The sequence below is a fragment of the Pezoporus wallicus genome, unplaced genomic scaffold (genome assembly GCF_028554395.1).
Source record: "Pezoporus wallicus isolate ANWC-B61680 ecotype Strahan unplaced genomic scaffold, APGP_CSIRO_Pwel_v1 contig_2132, whole genome shotgun sequence".
Lineage (NCBI taxonomy): Eukaryota > Metazoa > Chordata > Aves > Psittaciformes > Psittacidae > Pezoporus > Pezoporus wallicus.
The window spans coordinates 2,575,745-2,598,959 of record NW_026637551.1 but is presented as its reverse complement, the minus strand read 5'-3'; the positions used below and the strand labels follow the sequence as shown (position 1 = coordinate 2,598,959).

The following is a 23,215-nucleotide window of genomic DNA, read 5'->3' as shown; positions in this document are numbered from 1 at the left end:
CTGAGATCACTCAGCTTTCCTTAAACATCCTTGTAGTCTTTCAGCAATGAAATCCTGGGATACCTGTCCAATGCAACATGCTTCCAGCTCGTCCATAGCGCAGCTGCCACAACGTGGCAAGGCAGAGAACAGCCTGTTCTGAATTCTTCAGTTCCTTTTGAATTACTGGCAATAGGCTGCACTGGTAACAAAGTGAAAAAGGACAGTATAATATAACATATGCACTCAGGACAGCCTCTTCCCTTTCCTATTACATCAGAGTTTCACCTGTTTCCTAACAAGAGATGATACCAAAAGCTAAAGTATACGGCTGTTAGAAGAACTTTGTCAAGCTTTTGGTCTGGCTATGACAATGCTATTCTCAGCTTTCACAATTCTCTGTGGTTGACTTTCAGACAAGAAAAAATGAAGAATAAACAATTAAGCAAACTTCCATTTCAATTTTTTCCTGCTTTTACTCTACAAAAGTAAAAATTAGTAAAAACTAAACACAGCAGTATTTGGATGAAGCTCTGTATTTCATCTCAGAAACAAGTGCTCCTCATTGTTGGAAACACAGATAATTTGTAAGCAACCAGAAGTATTATCTTTTTAAAAATAAACCTCCTAGTGGAAAAAAACAGAAATTAAATCTTTTTTATCTACTGCTGAAAATGGTGACTATTTTCCACTAGTTCAACAGTGCCAATTAGGCAAGTTCCTCTTTCATTGTTAAAACTGTTCCTCTGAGTACCTGTTGGTGAGAAATTCATGCAATTCCATCAAAACCAAAAATGAGCTCTAGAGAAGGTACTATAAAAAGACTTAAGAATTAAACAGTTAATGTCACATGATAGGAATTCAAGTTCCTATTAAATTTCACTAGACTTCACCACCATGGCAAAATCAATCTTAAATGAGACTATTACTATAACATACTATTACCATGACCAGCCTATTTCAGCAAGGCTACTGTTGTTTTCAGAGAAAAGCAGATGTCATATTGATACTTGTATGAACAGCCTGTATTTTCCCGTATGCTTCTGTCTTTATACACCACCAAAACAGATATATGAACAGTATTGGATTTGTCTTCCACCACCTTACAGCAACATGATTATGCCAGGATGGATTTCTAAAAAGTCTGAACTTCTTTTCTTCTTTCAACACGTGATGCTAATTCCTGAAAATCAGTGTTTTTTTTCAGTGCTTCTTTAAGATCAGTATCAGGAGAGTTGAAAAGAAAGATGGAACACGGAAATACAACACTCCTTTCACTCCCCCTCTTGTAGCAGATATTTGAAGTATTTCTGAATGGAAAAGGGATGTAAACTTATTAGTGTTCTGCTAGAAGAAAGACAGAAGTCGACAACAGTCAAGCTTCTTCATAGAGAGCATTTTCTCTAGCTGAAATAAACAAAAACGCTTAGCAAGAGCTGAGACTAAATGCTGCTTCCCTTCAAGGAGAAGTCACAGGGGAACAATAGCTCTGGGACAACACCACATAGTACACTCTATGCTGGAAATCACAGACTCGACTGAAAACACTGAAACAGGCATCACTGTTTCAATGTCACAGATCAGTGTGCAAGTAAGCTCGAAGGAAAGAACAGGGGAAGGATCAATTTTAAAATCAGCAGTGCTCCCGGGAAGCCCAGAAGAAATGTGACCTTGTAATGTCCCACAGATAGGCATCATTAACATACTCATGCAAATTTCAGGTCAGTACTGGCTTTTCAGCTGAGTTATCTTCTTCTGTGATTCTCAAACTGCCAAAGCTCAAAATAAATATACTAATATAGTCTCAGCCATAAAGCCAACAGATCAATGTACTTATTTTTACTGTCTCGTTTGAAAACTCCCTTGACAAATGGAATTAACTTTTTTCTCTTTTTTTTCTACCTATGGACTGCAAGAAATCAGACCTCATTTAACCCTTAGGTACTTGGCATAGCAAGTACCTAAAACCCAAGCATGCACACACTGAGATTTGGGTATTTTGAACATGACCAAAATGCCAAATTCACTTTTCTATATAAAGTTAAATTACAAAATTGTTATTTTACTGATGTTGTTGAACTTTCAAAGTACCCTGCAAATAATTTCCCCTTCTGTCTTAATCAGACATGCTATTCCTACACTTATCTTGAACAGATATCCCTTTGACAGTGTTGGACTCTGCTGAGGCTAGCGCTCAAAAGCAGCTGAAATTGTGCTTGCTGCAGACTAGTAGCATGCAATGCAACAGCTTAGATGTGCTAAGGCACTTTGATAATGAGTCCCAGCAACTGTGTTAGAGCCTGAGGTGTGTCAGAAGTTTAGCCATCACCACATCACAAAGACACTCTCATTACACAAAACAAGACTGAAGACTAATGTTGTTAACATAATTTGTACTGTACAGTCAAAAATATGTGTGTATTACTATAGATGACTCATTTCTTAACTGTTTACCACCATTTCCTTAAGTTACTCATGTGAAGATAAAGGGGATTATTGTGATGTATCAGCATTCTCTATCAAGACTGCACCCTCACCTGGAAATGCATCAGCAATTTTCCTCCCTCAGACCAACTCTGAAGATGTGTAATTTTTAGACCCAGAATTTGTGTTTGAATGTCTGTTTCTCCTTTTTAGACAGCTTACAACAGAAACTTAAATTTTCAAGATCTTTTTTCTGTTCCTATGAAAAAGCCATTATTTATGTGAAATGACTTACTTAACATCCCTTTTTTAAGAAAATTAAATCCCCAGTTCTCATACTTGCGCAACCAGAGAGCTTCCACAGGAAGTTCTGAGAAGAAGGACAAAAAAAGACTTATCTGGTTTAAAATGCCAGTGAGACAGCACCTACCAGTCTTGCCTATTAACCCTCACTGATGGGCTTACCTTCAAACTGTTCTTGCTTCATGAACACAGTGTTTTGCAGAGTGATACTCCATCAAAGCTGTGCCTTTCTTTTTTTCCCCAATAGTAATTATGCTACTGCTTGCATCCCTGATGTTCAGGGGTCCCTCATTTAGCCATCTAAATCAAACCCGAGTTTGCTGACTGAGCAGCATCAGAACTTCAGGGAAAGACCCAGAGGATGTGGTCCTCTATGCCATTGCGAAAGGAGTTGACAGAACTGCTCATAAGGTAGGCTCCCTTGCTCTCACAAAGCTATATCCCACTTGCTTACAAGCCGGGTGTGGATTGCAGTGTCACTGGATGTCTTTGTTGCTTTCAGAGCCTTTCACTTCTGAATAGCCTCTTTTCCTCTAAGAAACTGAAACTGCTTAAGAAATAACAGCAAACAATCAAGGAATCCCAGGCTTAAAAAAACGCTTGCAATTGCAAACTGAAAATTCTGTGCTCCAATCAAATACTTACAAGGACTTTCTGTCTACATCCTCTACATCCCATGGATAAACGTTGCAGTCTACGAACACCTGACAAAAGTTTTGTGAAAATGTGTAGCAATCAGCAAAAATTGCTCCGTTCTGTAGCTGGTGTTAAAGCATTACTCCTGTTATCACATGATTACGTATTAGCGAGAACCACCTCCACAGGACAAATCAGCCAGTAGCCTCACCAGCAAAATGAAGAAATACTGGAGTATTTCATGCTTATATCAGTGAAGATCAGGGAGGAAAATCAGTAAGAGATGTATGCCTTGCAATATACAAAGCCACAAATATCTTTTTTTTTTTCACTTAATAATATGAAGAATACTTCCTCCCAAGCACATATCTGCACTTTAAACATATCACAAGCCTAACGAAGCTTTAACTATTGTTCAATTATTGTTTACCAGTGAAAGAACATACCATAACCCTCTCAGTTTGACTTACCTCTTTCGCCAGAATCACAGACAGCTTTTCTCACTACCACCACAGTAGTTCGCATCATCACTGGATAAATTATTTAATGTCCTCACCAAATTTTTAATGTATTTGTGTTTTGAATATTCTTCAAATATGTCAGAAGTAGCTTCAGGAAGAATCACTTATTTGAAAATTCAAGTTCAAAGTAAATCACTATGCAGAACTTGAATCAGAAGAAGAATCTATTTAGCTCCCTGAAATACGCAGAACAAAAAAAAAAATCTGTAACATATTACAATAAAATAATAATAAACATGAGTATTTTAAGAGCTTAAAAATTTACATACATCTTCTTTACTTGGAACGAATTAAACTACAGAATTTACCTATACAAAAATGTTTGCTAAGTTATGTATAAATATTTATTTCACAAGCTTCTGTTTATTTCAAAGTATCAAATTCTGTCTTCCTAGCCTTACGTCAAAACCCTGAGCCTAGATAAAAACTTTGAAAGCACAACTGAATGTGTCACCAAGTACTATATTTTCATCACCTGCACTGAATACCAGCTCATGCATTCTCTAAGAACCTGGAGATCTGGGTTGATCTCTAAGGCATACATAGACACTGTACCCCTGAGCCTGGTCTATCCCCCAAGCTAGCCATAACTCCTTATTACTTCAGGCTCTTTAGTCAGTATGAGTGATACTACATGATCATCCTCCCATCCTTCCCTTTTCACACCTTCCTATTCAGGCAGCTCTACCCTGCATACTTGCCCTCACAAAACTATGTAAGTGCTGGCTGGGAACTGACATGACTCCTGATCTGCAAACCTCTGACCAAAGCAGCTATTTGCACAGAAGTGGCACAGTAATTTTCTCTTCTACAGTTTGTTTCACTTTTATGGGCTTCATAGTGGCTTTAATCACAACAGTTAATACAACAATCACATGCATTTGCCAGGGTCATATACCAGTATTTCCATAGTGGTCCAGTGATCCTCATTTAGCTAGAGCCTTCCTTTCCCACTGCCACTAAACACCCTGTTGAGTCTCTGACATGCAGAGCTCATTTTGTGAAATTCAGCTGGAGCTCACTCCCTCCATGCAGCGCAGAAGAACTGAGTTGCAGCCTGCCAATTTTGTAAGACTACTCCACTGGCATCAAGATATTCCCCCAGCACACATTAATCATCTCTGCAGTTTTATACATGGGAAGACAATTCACAAAGTAGAACTGGAGGATATGAGATTTAAAACAAACTTTGTAGGGGACTCAAGAATAATTTTCTTGACAGTCTTAAGAACTGGTTTGTCGTGGTTTAAACCCAGTCAGGTAACTCGTTCACTCACTTCCCCCCCTTTCTTGCCCTCCCCCTGCTCCCGGAGGGACGGAGAGGAGAATCAAAAAGAATGCAACTCCCACAGGTTGAGATAAGAACAGTTTAGTAACTAAGGTATAACACAAATCACTACTGCTACCACCAATGATAATAATGATAAAGGAAATAACAAGGGAAGAGAATACAACACCTCAGCACCAGCTGACCGATAACTCGCCCCCCAAGCCCAACCAAGCTCCGACCGATACCTCCTCCAACCCTGCAGTCTCCCAGCCCTTCCGGCTAACTCTCAGTTACATCCTGGGCATGACATGCTGTGGTATGGAATACCTCTTTGGTCAGTTTGGGTCAGGTGTCCTGTCTCTGCTTCCTCCTGGCTTCCCCTCCTCCCTGGCAGAGCATGAGGCTCAAGTCCTTGGCCAAACCAAAACATCCTTGTTATCAGCTCTGCTCCCGAGCTAAAAGTCAAAACACTGCACTGCACCAGCTACCAAGAAGGAGAAAAAAATGACTGCTACTGCTGAACCCAGGACATGGTTAAAGAAGTGTCATGCACAGCTGTTGTGAACATAAATAGTTAAAAATATATTATGCAAAAGAGAGGATGTGTAGTACTTAACACAGCTATTACGCATGTTTCGGATACTGTCTCTCACAGTATCCTTAGCATAGAATCATAAAATAGTTAGGGTTGGAAAGGACCTTAAGATCATCTAGTTCCAATCCCCCTGTCATGGGCAGGGACACCTCACACTAAACCATGCCACCCAAGGCTCTCTCCAACCTGGCTTTGAACACCACCAGGGATGGAGCATTCACAACTTCCTTGGACAACCCATTCCAGTGCCTCACCACCCTCACAGGAAAGAATTTCCTCCTTATATCCAATCTAAACTTCCCCTGTTTAAGTTCTAACCCGTTATTCCTTGTCCTGTCACTACAGTCCCTAATGAAGAGTCCCTCCCAGCATCCTTATAGGCCCCCTTCAGATACTGGAAGGCTGCTATGAGGTCTCCACGCAGCCTTCTCTTCTCCAGGTTGAACAGCCCCAACTTTCTCAGCCTGTCTTCATACGGGAGGTGCTCCAGTCCCCTGATCATCCTCACGGCCCTCCTCTGGACTTGTTCCAACAGTTTCATGTCCTTTTTATATTGAGCACACCAGAATTGTACACAATACTCCAAGTGAGGTCTCACAAGAGCATCTTCTAGACGCAATGTCCAGCATACAGCTAGACAAGTCCATAACATGTTGGGTAAGCAACTGGTTGACAGGTCAGGCTCAAAATGTTATAGTAAATGGATGCACTGGTGGCAAGTCACCAGTAGGGTTTGAGAGGGCTTAGTTTCATGCTCTTTAACGTTTTTAAAAATGATCTGTACAGAGGAATCAAACGTACATTAAGTTTGCCAATGATACTAAATTAGGACGAGCTGTAGACTCCCTCGAGGATAGAGAGGCCTTACAGAGTGATCTATATAGACTAGAGATGGGCAATCACCAACTATATGAAATTTAACAAGAGCGAGTGCAGGAATCTGCGGTAATCCTGGTTATACATAAAAGATGTTGGAGAGCAGCCCTTTGGAAAGAGATCTGGGGGTTTAGGTTGATGGCATACTCAGTATGAGTCAACAGCATGCCCTTGCAGCTGAAAGGGCCAACTGTGTCCTGGGGTGCATCCAGCACAGCATCACTAGCTGGTCAAGGGAGGTGACTGTCTGCACTGCCCTGCCTCACCTTGAGTGCTGGGTGCAGTTGTGGGTGCCTCAGTATAAGAAGGACAACAAACCATTAAAGCGTGTCTGGAGAAGAGTGACCAAGGTGGTGAAAAGACTCAAGGGAAAGACTGATGAAAAGTGGCTGAGGTCACTTGTTGGGAAGGATATTATCCCAACACCAACAATGGAACAAAAAGGCCACATACTTACTCTATGGGGGAGTTCACTTTATTGATTTTGAAATCTTTCTATTTTATTTAGTATTTTCCTAAAAGCTACAGAGCCTGGAGGCAAATAATTACTTGAAAATGTCTACTTCATGGCCTTTGAAGGTGAGCATATCACCCCTGCACTTGTTGGAAGGTTTGGAAACATAACCATCCAAAGGTTCAAAACAAGAACAATACAAAACCAGTCCAGAAGTATTTTGTTAAAACTCATGCTTTTAATCCTGCCTCCCAGTATCATAATGGTTCACCTCATGATTTTTAAGTGTTCACAGCTGACTATGCTATGTATCAAAATAGTAATGCTGTCTCATTAAACTACCATAATTTGCAACTTGGATATGCAACATAAAATATTAATCACCACTTCAAAAGCCACTTTCATTCTATAATTTGTAAGAGATAATGCTCTCCTTAAGTCAGCTCCAAAAAGCAGCTAGTATCCACATTTTCCCCTTTTGTTTGTGTTTGAAGCAAACATATACAATGGAAACACCATTTTTTTTCATTTTGCACCAATTAGATGTTGGCAGTAGCTTGTCATCTTCTCTGACCTACTACTTCGTTCTAAAGTCTGCCCAAAGAGATACTGAAGATTACCAGAGGTGGGAGATACACATTTAAGTATTGACCATGCTGACACATGAAAAAAATGGACACATACACAAAAGCATGTATCTGTCTCCCTTGTCTGAGTATAATGGGCACAACCTCATAACTGGGAGTGCTTGATACATATCATATACAGATCTGTGAACAGGGGATGCACTGCAGTAATTTCACTGCTAGCACCACAAGGACAAGTACAGCAGAGGAACATGAAATGAAAAAGGCTTGCATGTCTACAGGGACACTCTAATTGGATTCAAGAATTTTAAATCCATCTCCAAATGCAGAGAAAGCAGGGAATGACTCACCAGCCTTTCCACAGAGCATGTGGAGGTGAAATCAGCAGGGAAGATGAGGGTTATGTGGGCAGAACTGCTAAAAAACAAACACATTTGTAGTGTAAAAAAGCAAGTACAAGTAATGCATTCATACAGCTCCTAAGAGCTTCACAGTCTCTGAGAGAAAACCAGGACCACAACAGAGAAAGAGTAATTGCCACATACAGCATCACCCTAAAAACAGCAAACTGCCAAGGCATCTGACAACACAAAAAGCTGGGTTAGTCTCAGCTGCAAGCTACTTTTCATGATGCCACTCAAGCAACTGAGCTGATAAAATTTGCATACCAAGTTAGTATTGTATAAAGGAAGTGTCTGTTCCACTGTGATTTTGTCCTAAGAGCGGCAAGGACACAGGTAGAGGACTGCGTGTATATGTAGGATGACACTGGGATACATCTATTTGCCTTAGTTATTTGCAGCATGAGCTATAGCAGTCTGAGGGCAAGGCAATCTGTGCTGTTACCTCGACTCATGCCCTCCTGGACCTCTGCTGTGTGCAGCCCCCTTGAACACTCCCCTGGAAAAATACAGTATGGGTTATATTCAGGTTGCAGTCCTTTGCTTGGACAATTCTGTGCTAGTGAATAGCTCATATTAAAGAACAAAGATTATTACTTGCAACGCTGCTCTGCAATGCCATTAAGTCTTATGCGCAGAAAATTGTAACAGCCCTAGAAAACACAAGTAAACAGAAGGCACAGAGCCTTCTGTGTATAAGCACAGATAAGCATCCTTCCTGCAACATGACAGTGAAGTACACCATGAAGCTGATGTTTGATTTAAAAAGATTTAAGGACAAAAAACCCAAACTATCCAGTTTACACAAACAGTTAAACTGTAACAAAAAAGGCTTTCTGAAAAATTTAAAGATCCATGCAGCCTAGAAAATTTTTATATCTACATACCCCTACCATGGAAGACTGCAAAGATCACAAAGACTATATAGAACCAGAGAGACATATGCAGTAAAATACCGTATTTGCTGCAGTTACCCCTACACACCACATCCTCTTATTACAGGGATATAAATGTCCCATCACACAATGAAAAGGACTTACGAGAACTGTTAATCATTTCTTCACCCCACTCATCAGTATGTGCAGGCTTCAGTGCATGTTGAGCTCTGGTTGTCAGTATCGTCAATAGTAAATACAGGCTAAACCAAACACAGTACATCTAACTAACCCATGGAAAGCATTACCTACCTATATAGTTCAATGGCATGCCTCAATGAAAGCACAAAAGCCACACAATTAAAACTTAATAAAATATTAAGTGCAAGGAGCTCAGGTATGAAAGCTGACATATCAAGAACAACAGCATAGCTCTAACACTACTCAGGGAATTGTCAGTGTCTCTTTTAATCCTTTTGGGCAGTACAGCAAACTGGTAACAGGTTTTAAAAAAGGGCATTTTAATTTATTTTTCCTTCAACTTCTTCTTTAGCACTGAATGTTGGCAGTGTGTTAAAAAAAAAAACTATTATTTTTTAATCCTGAATTTCAGCTTTTTTTTGTTCTCAAAATTATTTGTGGTGTACCATTTAGACCCTGCATGCATTAGAAGAATTTCTGACATTAAAAATCATTTTATCTTCTTCTATTTTTTAAATCATGATCCAAAAACAAAAGTCTCCCAAAAATTGCATGGTCAAAATACAAAATCCTAAGTTCGTTCAAGCTGTTCTCTGACCAGGGGTCTTTGAAATCTTTTGAAAACAAAGAATCCAGTTCAAAGATCAGGAACAATATATTTGTGGGTGGGGACAATGGTTAAAATTGCACAGACTGGCACTGTTTCACTTACATAGTAGCAGTAGGACTTCTGTACTTGAACCACTTGGCCAGCATAGACATAGAAGAAATATCCCATAGTCTTGCCACAGCTCCATTTCTGTTGAGTGGTTGCAGTCCTGATAGTGTAGGGCAAGATGTGCACAAAAGGCTATGTATCAAGGAATAACTTCTTCCTTTCATTGTAGCAAATACTGTAAAAACCATAGCCTCACTACCTAGGGTTTCTTCAAGACTCACTGCTGACAGACACATCCTAATGGTGCTCTGATGCACATTCCACTCTTTCAATAAGAACACACCTCTTCAACGCTAGCTGACATAGCTTTTGCGTGAATAAAATAGAAGACACCCTAAGTGCTTTTCTGATCTGATTTCAAACCTGAAAATCACATTCATACATCTCAGGGCCAAGTGTGCTCCACCCATTCATCTAGCAAGTTAAAAAAATCAACACAAAAAAGCAAATTCCAGAAGCGTCCCTGTGGAAAAAAAAACTGTAACCTCTTGTGTCTTAAGCAAACCCATAACTAAAGAGGAGGTACACCGATCTGTTTCAAGAGAGCATGGTTCTCACCACATATATTAACAAATCTATAAATTCCTTGATAAAGTATTATTCATGAGAAGCGGTGTTTATTACAATTTGTCAGGCTTTTGTGAGAACTTTGGGAAAGAGTAGCCAAATCTTAAAAAAATTATCATAGAATGGTTTGGGTTGGAAGGGACCTTAAAGATCATCTAGTTCCAACCCCTTGGACACCTTCCACTAGACCTTGGCCATTTCTGTGCAAACACTCTCATTCCAATAGAAGGATGGGGCTTAGGTGGCTGTCCTCAGAACCCTTTCCAAAGCAAAACAATTAAGTTGAAAAGCTGTTCTACTGGCAGAAGAAACCCCATCCATTGAAGAGTTATACTTGTAAAACTGCAGCACATCAAGTTCAGCCCTTAGATTATGATACCTTAACTTTCCAAGACAAACAAGCTCTAACTGACTCATCCAGAAAGACAAACACTACTTTTGATATTTATACCTTATGAATTATTAACTTGCTTGCTGCACCTAGATCGATTTTGCATGAAAATAAGTTTCTGGCACATACCTTGAAGACTTAAAATCATGCAGACTGGAAAAGAACTCTGAATAATTGGCTAGTGCTACTGAAAAGAGCAAGTCCTGTACTTTCTGAAAGTCATAAAAGATCAAATCAAGAATAATTTTCATGAGAGTTTTATTGTGGTGGCACTCTTCCCCACAGAAGCAGAACAGAAATTATTTCCAGTGCTCAAAGATACTTAAATTGTGTCCTCAGTGCTACTACACAACACTAAAGGCGGAAAACAAACCCTATTTCAAGATGTTCAGATAAATTGTCTTCACATTTAAAGGCTTTTGCACCCAATAATAACTGAAATTTAGTCAAAAAATAACAATTGATGGATAAATAAATTGCACAAATTACTAAAAAAAAAAATCAAACTGAAATCCATGAAAATATGAAGAAGGCAGAGTAGGGTGTAAATATTTTAACAGTGTAAAACACTTTCCTGACATCAGAGTAGGGGATGAAGTTGGGGGAGCCAACATTTTGCTCCATTTTAGAACTTTTGCTTACGAAGGATTCAGTATGGTATCCCCATTTGACAAAGTGATAACAAACCCAAGCAACACATGACCAAAACACAGCCCAATGGAAATTATATCAATATGAAACCTGCTATTTTGCTGACAATGAACCCAGCTAGTGGCACTTATCTATTCTGAAATAGATGTGGATTCACTTCATCAGCGCTCGTCTGGTGACAGGCCCATTTAGCCAAACCAGTGGTTGAACTTTCATTCTTTCAGGAGACTTTCTCTGGCATCACACCAAGCTGCCGGTGTAGGCTGCCAGGAGCAAGATTACACTGCTGCTGCCTCAGCAGCACCTTTGATGGGATGAAATAACACCCCTTCTTTGGTGGGGGAATGGTGATGGGGAAAGGAGGCAAGAGCAGACTGCTGCCCCTCAGTGTGCCCCAACTTCAGGTTACATAATAGAAAAATATTTTAAATGCCATCTACTCTTATAGATATGGCCTCCATCATGGGCACAATGTCATCATCAGTATCATATCGATTAGAATTACACATCCATGAACCATTCTGTCCAAAACTGCCTGAGTTTTCCTTCCACAGACAAATGAAATTATGCTGAACTTCAAACACCCAATTCTTACTTTTTATTCTCCCCCATGCAGGTCTATAAAGCCTCTATAAAGAGAAAGCTTGTGAAAAATGTTAGCACAGTAAATATGAATTTCCGTCTTCCCTCCCCAGGAGGAAAAAAAAAAACAAAAAAAAAGTTATTTCAATTTGTATCACTTCTGTGACAGGTTGGATGGATTCCTATGACATGTGCTATAACCTTAGGTTTAGAAAAAGCTACTGTTTTGTCTCCAAGATTAACTGCAGGATTAGATAAGCACTGAAGGCTAGACAATTCAAATGTGGCAAAGATCATGACAATAATACCATGCTGTAGCTCAGTTTTCTTTTGTCAGCATACCTCCATATATTTAAGAGAGGACCAGCATCATCATTGTCCATCAGGGACCACTAAGTGAAAAGATGATGACTACAAGAGTCACAGAAATTGCTATAAAGCAGCACAAAGCAAGACTTTCTAGTTCCAGAAGAAAAAGTTGCTGTAAAGGTGTTTTCAGCTGCCCCTGAAGCTATCACAGACCTCCACTGAGAAGAGGGCCACAGGCTTGCTTCGTCAGAGCACTTCCCACCAAATGCTGCCAATTCTCTTCAGATGTACTTGCAGAGTGACAACAGCTCCTTGAGGCCTGCAAAGCAGATTTTCAACTCCTTCCCTCCTGCTGAACTTTGAAAACTCAAAGACTTCTCTGACACACTAGTAGGTCGTGACAGCGTTCAAGCTCTTCGACCCTCCGTTCTCCACAACAAATGTGTAAGGCAACCTCAGCACCTCCCTTACATTTGCACTTGACAGCTACATAAAACTACAGTATTTTCTGCACAGTTAACCTCTGCAAAATCTGCATCAGTTAAACCTGTTTATGCTGCTTTAGCACTTTTATGACGCATGCCATCAATCAGTATGCTGATGGCCGAAGGGCATATTTATATGTTAAATATGCTGTTTTGCATGAATGAAAAAGAGCAGCCACTTTTCACTGTGTAATACTTCCAGTGAAAATGGAAGTCAAGACATAAAACATGATGCAGGCTGCGTTTTAAGCACAGCATCCACAGATATTTGCCTCCACAGATGCACAAAAAATTGCAGATGCATGTCAATCAGTGTTCCATCTTTATGTATACATACATAAAATGGGAAACTGCATATACTAAGTGGATACTGCACTGACAGATGCTTGAGAAATTCCCCCCCCCAAGAAACCAACTCAATATCTTTTTGTACACAAAGCAGAAGTTCCATCTATTAGGTTTAGAAACAGGGTTAGAAATTGGACCAGACTGTTTAAGCCATCAACAACCCAGAAGGGTTACAGAGTATTCAACTAAAGGGCAATTAAGATTAAGGTCAATTTTTCACCCTTTCAATTATGTAATATCAATAAAAGGACACAGGAGAATGATGCCAAATGTAAATATGTTATCTGGCAATCAAGCTAGAGTGCACAGAGAATTTCCCTACCTGCTATGGAAATAAACCCCTCCACAACTAAGTATTTTTTGCTAAAACCAGTCTTTATTCCCAGATCAAAAATTTTCTCCCATTCCTTCATCTTAAAATTTACCACTCCACACTGAGAGAAACCAACAGAGAATGGTTTCTAAAAGCCTGTTTGGGCTCTATCAGAGCCACGCCACCCTGCCAATGGCTCTCTTTCCTCTTTCCTTTACCTGTTCACAAGTTTCCACACCACAAGAGGAGTCAGCTAAGTCCAACATGCTCTTTCAGGATGAAGGGAAATGATGGTCACAACTGATTTGTTTCAGTATGAGTTTAGCAACTGTAGAAAACATGTATAAAAGAGGATTGCTTCACCCATTCCAGATGGAAAACAAACAAACCAAACACACCCCCTCCCCCCAAAAAAGCACACTTTTTATAGCATTTAAATTGTGACACAAATCTTTACACTTCTATTTGGAACTGTATTTTGTATTAATAATATTTTATATTCATAATAAGGATCATCGGAAGGGTTGTGGTTGGAATGGACCTTACAATCACCTGCTTTCAACCTCCTTGGAATGGGCAGAGACACCTTCCACTAGATCAGGTGGCTCAAAGCCCAATCCAACCTGGCCTTGAACACTTCTAGAGATGGGCCATATAACAGTATGCCCAAACAATGAGGCATCCATTGTAAACTGTGATTAAGGGGTACTAATGTTACAAGTGTTATTAGCATGAAAGAAATTAAACCAGAGACTTCAAGACTGCACAATGCTAAACTGGGTTAAAAGACACAGCAACCTGCAAAATAAGTTGAAACTGTTTCTAGTATGACTTAGGACTCTATTATAATAACACATCATACACAAGTTCTTACATGAATAAGAACCAAAGGAATAATTCAGAATTTTTAAAACTTCACATTTGTTTAGTCCTATCTGGAAAGCTTCATACTGGGAATATCAATCCATGTTTCACCTGGGGATTAATCCCTAGGCAAAAAGATTACTCTCTAGAGCAAGGTCAGCACGACTAAGTCCTGGATTTCTCACTCATACTGAAAACAAGCCAATAAACAGATCAGTCTTGCAACGTACTTGTGAGTCATTCTCATACATGAATGTGTCTTCATGGCCTGCCTACAAACACTCTGCTAAAGTCAGGCTTGGCCCAAAAATTCCTGGGTCATCTGATGCCAGGCTGCTAAATCTGGCATCTGGAACTTTGTATTTTTGTTCCAGCCAGCTAAAACTCTTCCTTCCTTCTAAATTACAGTATTGCTCACAATCACTGCAACAGTGTCATCTGAAGGACAGAACAACATTCACAGACCTTTCACATCATGCACCCTTCAAAAAAAATTATTTACCTTTGCTGCTGAGGACACATACTCATTAGCTTACAATAATGGAGAACTAAGACTTCTATTATCAAAAAGTGAACTTCATCTTGTCTGCTTCTTAAAACTGGATGACAGAGACACTGTAACTCTTATTTCTGGTACCAGAACTCAGCACAGCAATTATGATTCCTAGACTTCTGACAGCACTGTTGGTAGCAGTGGGAGAAATAACCAAGTAGCGGCAGCAGATGGGCACTGCAGGATGGGCTCATGTGCCCTTAACTCCTTAACTGCTCCTTACCACACCTGTCATGAGGACAACAGGTTTCTTGTGAAGCTTTCTTTACCAATGATGCAGCACAATGTAGTATGAAAAGTGAGACACAATCTCATTCAATGCCTGCATGGGCCACACAGGACTTGACATATCCCATTGCATTCAGGTGTGGGAAGGTGTAACAGCAGATTTATCTTACATGCCGGCACCTACATACTGCTTACAGTTACCAGCGCTTACTGTTACCTGAAGACGCCTGCAACGGCGATTAGTAGGAAACTAAAGGGGGATTTTGCACTGAGTTGCAAACTAACAAACAAAAAGGCATACCACACTGGTTTTGGTCTCAAATCTCTAAATCGAAAGAAATTCCCCTGACTTCTGTGAAACTATTTTAGATTTATCCACAAAGCACGCTGAGTCAGAACCTGATTCAGAAATTGTGCCCTTACAGACTAACACACAGATTTTACATTATGAAACAACTCAAAGACTGGTGAAACATCCACCCTGACCTTCCCGCAATATCACACCATGCCTAAAGCAACAGGATCAAACGTCATTATTCAGATTTCAGCCGTACTCTGGAATCAGAAGAGGAATAAAGAGAAAGAAAAGAAGGTCGTGTTTATTGTTGATTTACAGAGTTAGACTCAAGAAACGCAGATGGAGACACGGCAACAACCCTCGGTAAAAGAACGGGAAGCCCACAGCGGGTGTCTGCCACGGCTGCCTCCCCCGCTAGCCCGAAGCACCGCGCTGGCTCCCCCGGGCAGCCCAACGCCCCCTCCCTCGCTCTGGGAGCCCCTCCCCGCCTGCCGCAGCGCGGCCGGGATCGGGGGCGGGAGGGCAGCACACGCATTCGGGGAAACGCGTGCAAACGCGTGGTCACCCGTGCAGACCCCCCGCACGCGGGCGCATTCACGCACCGTGCACGCTCCGGCACGTCCACGCAAACCCGCGAACTACTCGCGCACCACGCGTACCCCTGGATGTGTACGCACCCCGTGCACATTCAGACATCCCGCGCACGAGTGAAACCCCGCGCGCACTCACAGGCAGCGCACACGCGTGACTGCCCACGCACACTCATGCTCCGCGCACGCAGCACACCCGTGCACGCATAAGTGTGCACGGAGCCCCCCGCACCCCGCTGCCGAGGGGCTGGGGAGGGGGGGGGGGGTACTACCTGGGTCGCTTTGTGGAACTGCTTCTTGAGCCCGGCCACCGACATGGCGAGGACAGGGCGCTGCGGCCGAGACGAGAAGAGGGGAGGGGAGCCGGGGAGAGCCCGGGGGAGCCGAGCGCAGCCGCGGGGAGCTGCTCAGGTCCAAACCGCCGCGCAGCCGGAGCACACTGACCGCACTCGCACACCTGGCAGAAGATGCCAGACGGCGGCAGCGACGGTGCGGAGACGCTGTGACGTCAGGGCGGGATGCACCGCCTTCCACGGGGCGCGCTAGGCCGCCCCTCGCCCCCTCACGCACGTGCGGGCAGCTCCGGTGGCCTCCAGCCCTGCGCAGTCGTTGGCTGCGGGAAGCCCTGCCCGGCACCCCAGCCTGCCCCTCAGTGTCCCCCTGCTCACGGTCTCTCCATCACCAGGCTTGCGGTCACCCTGCAAGCCTCCCCCCCCCCCCCCCCCCTTGCTGCCATCGCCACCCCCCGCGCCGGTGTGGGCCACAGACGGGGGCTCCCCGGCCATCTTCTCCGTCCCTCAGCCGCATCAACGTGGTCTGGGTATGTGGAGAAACGTTTGTAGCCAAAACGTCTTCTTAAGGGAAGATTTGGCTGGGACCGCAGATGGTAGCCGAACCCTGGCTAACGGGGATCCCTCAAAAAGTGCTTTCTTCTCCCATGTAATGTCAGCGATGCATAGAAAGCAAAGCTAAAGCCTGCCCGTTGCAGCCTGCTGGTGCAGCTGTTGGCTTGAAGGTAGAAGCCTAGGAAACAGATAAAAGTAATGTACTTTAGCAGTTCAGTGTTATAAACACTATCAGAACAGTAATTAACGGTAATTAGACTCTGCCAGCAAAAGGCTAGGCAACATGAGCAATGTGGTCCAAATATAATGATCCTTCTCTGCAGTCTGGAGGAGACACTGTGTATGTGTGCTGAAAATTAGCATAACTGAGATGCACACTTACACAAAGCTCTCTTGAAACCAGACCAGCTGGTTGAAAGCGGCCATGCTTTGCTGCCTTTTTAATTCCATCACAGCAAACAGTCAACACATGCTGGTTAAATGGGATGACAGCATTTTCAGAAGTACCAACAGCTGTTTCTAAGCTATGCGTGGACTTGTGGTGCACTACACAGGCTTGGTGCACCCAGCCAAGCTACACTGCCACACTCTTCAGGCCCACATGTCTTCTCAGCTCCATCATGTATGGGAGATGCAACTGTACCATGTACCTGGCCATCCAGAGGCAGAGCGATGCTTCCAGATCACTGACTTTTACTGACTTGATACAGTTCTTGGAAGCAACTTGCAGTGAGGGAAAGGGTCTTAAACACAAGTCACGTCAGTGCTTTTGGAAGCATTACCAAAGCCGTCATCATGACAAATAGCAAACAAAGAATAACCCTCTGCTCATTATCAAGTGGCAAATTATAATATCCTTGTCCTAGGCACGCTGGGGGGCACAGCTTTCTGGCCTAGTCCCAAGTCTGTGTAGAAAGACTTCCATCCACTTTAGTATTATTGGAATCATAGAATGGTTGGGTTTGGAAAGGACCTTAAGATCATTTAGTTCCCCCCCCCCCCGCCATGGGCAGGGACACCTCACACTAAACCATGCCACCCAGGGCTCTGTCCAGACTGGCCTTGAACACTGTCAGGGATGGAACATTTGCCACTTCTTCAGGCAACCTGTTCCAGTGCCTCACCACCCTCACAGGGAAGAACTTTTTCCTCAACTTCTTCTGTTTAAGTTTGAAGCCATTACCCCCAGTCCTGTCTCTATAGTGCCTGACAAAAAGTCTCTCCCCAGCATCCCTGTAGCCCCCCTTCAGATACTGGAAGGCTGCTATGAGGTCTCCACGCAGCCTTCTCTTCTCCAGGCTGAACAGCCCCAACTTTCTCAGTCTGTCTTCATACGGGAGGTGCTCCAGTCCCCTGATCATCCTCATGGCCCTCCTCTGGACTTGTTCCAACAGTTCCATGTCCTTCTTATGTTGAGGACACCAGAACCGCATACAGTGCTCCAAGTGGGGTCTCACAAGAGCAGAGTAGAGGGGCAGGATCACCTCCTTTGACCTGCTGGTCACGCTCCTTTTGATGCAGCCCAGGATATGGTTGGCTTTCTGGGCTCAAGCACACACTGAAGCCGGCTCATGTTCATTTTCTAGTCAACCAGCACTCCCAAGTTCTCCTCCATGGGGCTGCTCTGAATCACTTCTCTGCCCAACCTGTAGCTATTTAATATTATTTTAAAGGATGAAAAATGAGACTGCATGGAGATTCCAGGAGAGGCGTAGGAGTTCCTCATGCTAGCCATTGTGCTTTTGACAGAAAACTTCCATTGTACCTACATTTGAGAAAGGGCTTTTTAGTCTGCAAACACAGCAAGAGGTAAAAAATAGCCCTATGAAAATTATGTCATTCAAATAAAGCAAATAAAGTATTTCTGTCTTACTAAATAACTATAACTGAATGGTTACGTTTAAGGATCGCACATTTGTTGGCTATTCCAAAAGAATACATTCCTGTTTGCTACAAAATTTACATTAAAATTACATTAATAAAAGAATAAATAAGAGACAATGTTGGCACAGAAAGGTCCACCACATTCAGTTTCTGGGTGATAAGCTGGAGATGCAAGGCCTCATTTTCAAGGATATTATGCCTCTGCAGCTCCCACTTCTTGTTGATTGAAAGTACAGGTATGTTGCCTGGCTATAAATCAGCCCAAATAGTGGTTCAGTGCCCTGACTCACCTTACATTACTGACTGTGCTTGTTTGTATTCTCACAGCTGAATCTAACACTTTTACTTGTGCTCACACTTCTTTTTTTTTTCTAGAACATCTGTATTCCTGGGAGTGGAAAGTACTGTCTTTATTAAAGCACAATTTATGTGTGGCAGTGTCAATAGATTTAAAGCTACTTTGGATAAATTAAATGATGACACTTGTCGGCCAAAGAGAACTTAATTTACTGTCTGCTCTTCAGTATTTCATGTCATTTATGACTTCTCCTGGAACAATCCACATGAATAATGCTTTGAAATCAGCATCAGTGAGATGAATTCTTTCTTTAATAAACTGTAGTGAACAATGACAAATTATGTTTGCCTATATCTCATTTTAAAATATTTGTATGTATTTATGAGATCTAATATTTGGATCTGTATATGTTCCAACTCCAAATCCCATGTTAACATGTATAAATGTAATAGGGTGAGTACTTCCTTTTATTCTGTATGGCAAAATAAAATTCTAACAATAAAATAAATAAGGAAAATGTCATTGTTGCATATCCAAGCAGTAACCAAATGCAGAAAGTGCAAGCCTTATCCTGCCTTTTGTGCACATTGTTATGACTTTAGGTTGTTAATCACTGTCATTCTTACATAACACGTAGTTTATTCTGCAAGTTTAGAGCTGCATGCTACTCTTCCACCAGTTTGCATTGTCTGATGACTTTAAAAGCAAAAATCTTTAGTAACTTAAACCTTTCATGCAAGTACAATGGCAAACAGTACATAGGAAATAACCTGTCTGTCACAGAAAGAATTGAATTTTTTATTATTGAGGAGCTGTAGTGTGACCTTGTAAATACTGATGGTGTGGTAAAGATCTCATAAGAAATGCTTTTATTAACCTACATAAAAACATCATTCCAAAGAATTTGGAAGAACGAGATTCTTCTGCATTCTGCCAGTTGCCCAGTCGTGAACTCTTCAGTTTTTTTAAAGCAAGCAGAGAAAAAAAACAGGAAAAAAAAAATTTAAATGATTTTGTACTTGATCTTCAAAGGAGCAGCTAATTTGAGGTAGTTCTTATGTAAGCTGCTGATTCAAGGTGCCTGATACTCAAAACCTCTGACAAGTAAGCATTGTCAGAGCTACTGGGACATTTCTGAAAACTACCTTGTTTTTCTCTAGAAGAACGCACAAAATGTCACAATATCTTTGAATATCTATGTTGCTCAGCAAAGCATCGTATAAAAATATTGTACGGCTATCTAGTTAGCAGATGAATTCCTTATAAATGTTAGGGTAGTGATTTGCAACTCACTACAATGTTAAGCCCAATAGCAGAACAGGTTTTCCATTAATCTTTTGCAACATTAGCATGGTGGCTGTCATCAATATTTTCTTTAATACACAGTCTAAGCCTTCCCCCAGTCAGTTTGCACCCTGTTTTCAGTCTGTGTTGCTTTGTTTGGGTATAGAGAAGCTAACATGCCCGGGTTTTCTCTCCTCATTTCATTCTTTTATAGTGATGATTCATGCCTATTGCCTGGCCATTCTTAGACTGATTCTCAAGTTCTGCTTCATATTTTCTTCAAGGAACTTAAACCCATTTTACAGAGAATAAAGGGGCAACACAACTAGGTCATTCTTGGGGATTTAGGGGTCAGTCTGCTTTCCAGTGTCAGATGAAGATGCATCACAGAGCTGCAGACAACTTCAGCCTGTAGATACCATATCTGCTAAGGTCTTATCAACAAAGATAGAGGTAGAAATCTAGGAACTTTACAGCAGTGGCATAAGACACTGTTATAGTTTAACCCAAGCTGGCAACAAAATACCGTGTAGATGCTCGTTCACTCCCTTTCATGCCCTGCAATAGGATTTGGAGGGTAATCGGAAAAAACGTAAACCCCACTTTCTGAATAAAATATAATACTAATGCTAATGTGTTCATATTAGTACAATATACTACTATACGTTATAATACTTATACAATATATAACCGATACTAATGAAAATGGAAATAACAAAAAGAGACAGTTATTAAAGAACAAAACAAAAAACAGACAACCCAAACAACAAACAGTGATGCACCATGCAATTGCTCACCACTCACTGACCAATACCCAGCTCAACCCGAGCAGTGATCAGTCCCTTCTGGGTAACTGCCTCCACTTCATATACTGGGCATGGTGTGCTTAGGTATTGAATACCCCCTTGGCTAGTTTGGGTCAGGTGTCCTCCCTCCCGGGTTCTTGTGCCCCTTCTCTCTGGCAGAGCACGAGAGACTGAAAAGTCCTTGATCAGGGTAAGTGCTACAAAGCAACAACTGAAAAAGCGGGGTGTTATCAGCATTGTTCTCAGACTAAAGCCAAAACACCAGCACCAAATGCACTCTACTGGTGCTGCCAGGAAAAAGCGGCAGGTCATAGTAGTAGGGGACTGTCCTGGGTTCAGCAGTAGCAGTCATGTTTCTCCTTCTTGGTAGCTGGTGCAGTGCAGTGTTTTGACTTTCAGCCTGGGAACAGAACTGATAGCAATGTTTTGGTTTGGCCAAGGACTTTGTGAGCCTCATGCTCTGCCAGGGAGGAGGGGAAGCCGGGAGGAAGCAGAGACAGGACACCTGACCCAAACTGACCAAAGAGCTATTCCGTACCACAGCACGTCATGCCCAGGATGTAACTGGGAGTTAGCCGGAGGGGCTGGGAGACTGCAGGGTTGGAGGAGGTATTGGTCGGAGCTTGGTCAGGCTTGGGGGGCAAGTTATCAGTCAGCTGGTGCTGAGGTGTTGTATTCTCTTCCCTTGTTATTTCCTTTATCATTATTATCATTGGTTGTAGCAGTAGTGATCTGTGTTATGCCTTAGTTACTAAACTGTTCTTATCTCAACCTGTGGGAGTTGCATTCTTTTCGATTCTCCTCTCCATCCCTCCGGGAGCAGTTAGAGGGAAAGAAGGGGAGGGGGTGAGTGAACGAGTTACCTGACTGGGTTTAAACCACGACAGGGACTCTACACTGAAAGGGACAGAAGCACTTGTCTGGTGCTTCTCAAGGGAGGTGTGTTGCCTACTGGGGGCATGGATCAGGGATGTGGCAGAGAGGCTGCCTGCTCTAGTAAGTCCCACGGACTATTACCCATTCCTGGTGATACATGTGGGTGCTAAGGATATAGATAGTAGTAGCCTGGGGAACATAAAGAAGGACTACAGAGCCCTGGGGGAGGTGGTTAGGGGCTCTGGAGCTCAGACAGTCTTTTCATCAATTCTCCAGGGTACAGGGGAGGACGTAAAAAAAAGCTAGGAGGATTAGCCAGGCTAATAACTGGTTAAAAGGGTGGTGTCATAGTCAGGGGTTTGGGTGTCTTGAACACGGGACCCAAGCTTGTAGGCCAGGTCTAGTGGGGGCTGGTGGAGCTGGTCTGATGGGAAAGAGCAGTTTTGGTAGGAGGCTTGCCAGACTGGTCAAGGACGCTTTAAACTAGATGTGTTGGGGGAGGGGGGCATCATTCCATTCCAACACACCCAGTCAGTTGCCAGAACCTATAATAAATGCTTGGAGCAATGTAGAGATATCCCAGCTGCTCCAGCCAATGAGCCGGCTTCAGTTGGAGCTCGGCTCAGATGCCTCTATACAAATGCCCGTAGCATGGGGAACAAACAAGAGGAATTAGAGATGTGTGCACGTCTACAGGGGTATGATATAATAGGCACCACAGAAACATTGTGGGATGGCTCCCATGACTGGAGTGTTGGAATGGAAGGTTACAGGCTGTTTAGAAAAGACAGGCCCAGCAGATGGGGAGGGGGAGTTGCCCTTTATGTTAGGGATAGGCTGGAGAGATGGAACTCTCTCTGGGAACAGGTGATCAGTTGACAGAGAGTTTGTGGGTCAGGGTTAAAGGGAATATAGCTATAGGAGACATTACTGTGGGGATCTGTTACAGACCGCCTGATCAAGGAGAACCTGCCAATGAAGCACTCCATAGACAGATAGAAAAAGCCTCACGCTCGCAGGCCCTTGTTCTCATGGGTGACTTCAACCACCCTGACATCTGTTGGAAGGACGGTACGGCCCAGCACAAGCAATCCAGGACGTTCCTCGATTATGTAGAAGACAATTTCCTTCTGCAAGGAATAGAGGAGCCGACAAGGAGAGGTGCCATGCTTGACCTCATGCTCACCAACAGGGAAGGGCTCG

General features: G+C 42.5%; 1 protein-coding gene across 1 annotated transcript in view; it reads right to left on the bottom strand.

The window, feature by feature from the left end:
- SH3GL2 (SH3 domain containing GRB2 like 2, endophilin A1) overlaps positions 1–16,389 on the bottom strand; it is a 96,872-nt gene extending 80,483 nt beyond the window's left edge. The window contains exon 1 of the mRNA XM_057406303.1: positions 16,292–16,389. Coding sequence (XP_057262286.1) covers positions 16,292–16,336 — 45 coding nt within the window. The 5' untranslated portion in view covers positions 16,337–16,389. The remainder of the gene's footprint in view (positions 1–16,291) is intronic.
- Positions 16,390–23,215: the final 6,826 nt, after the last annotated feature.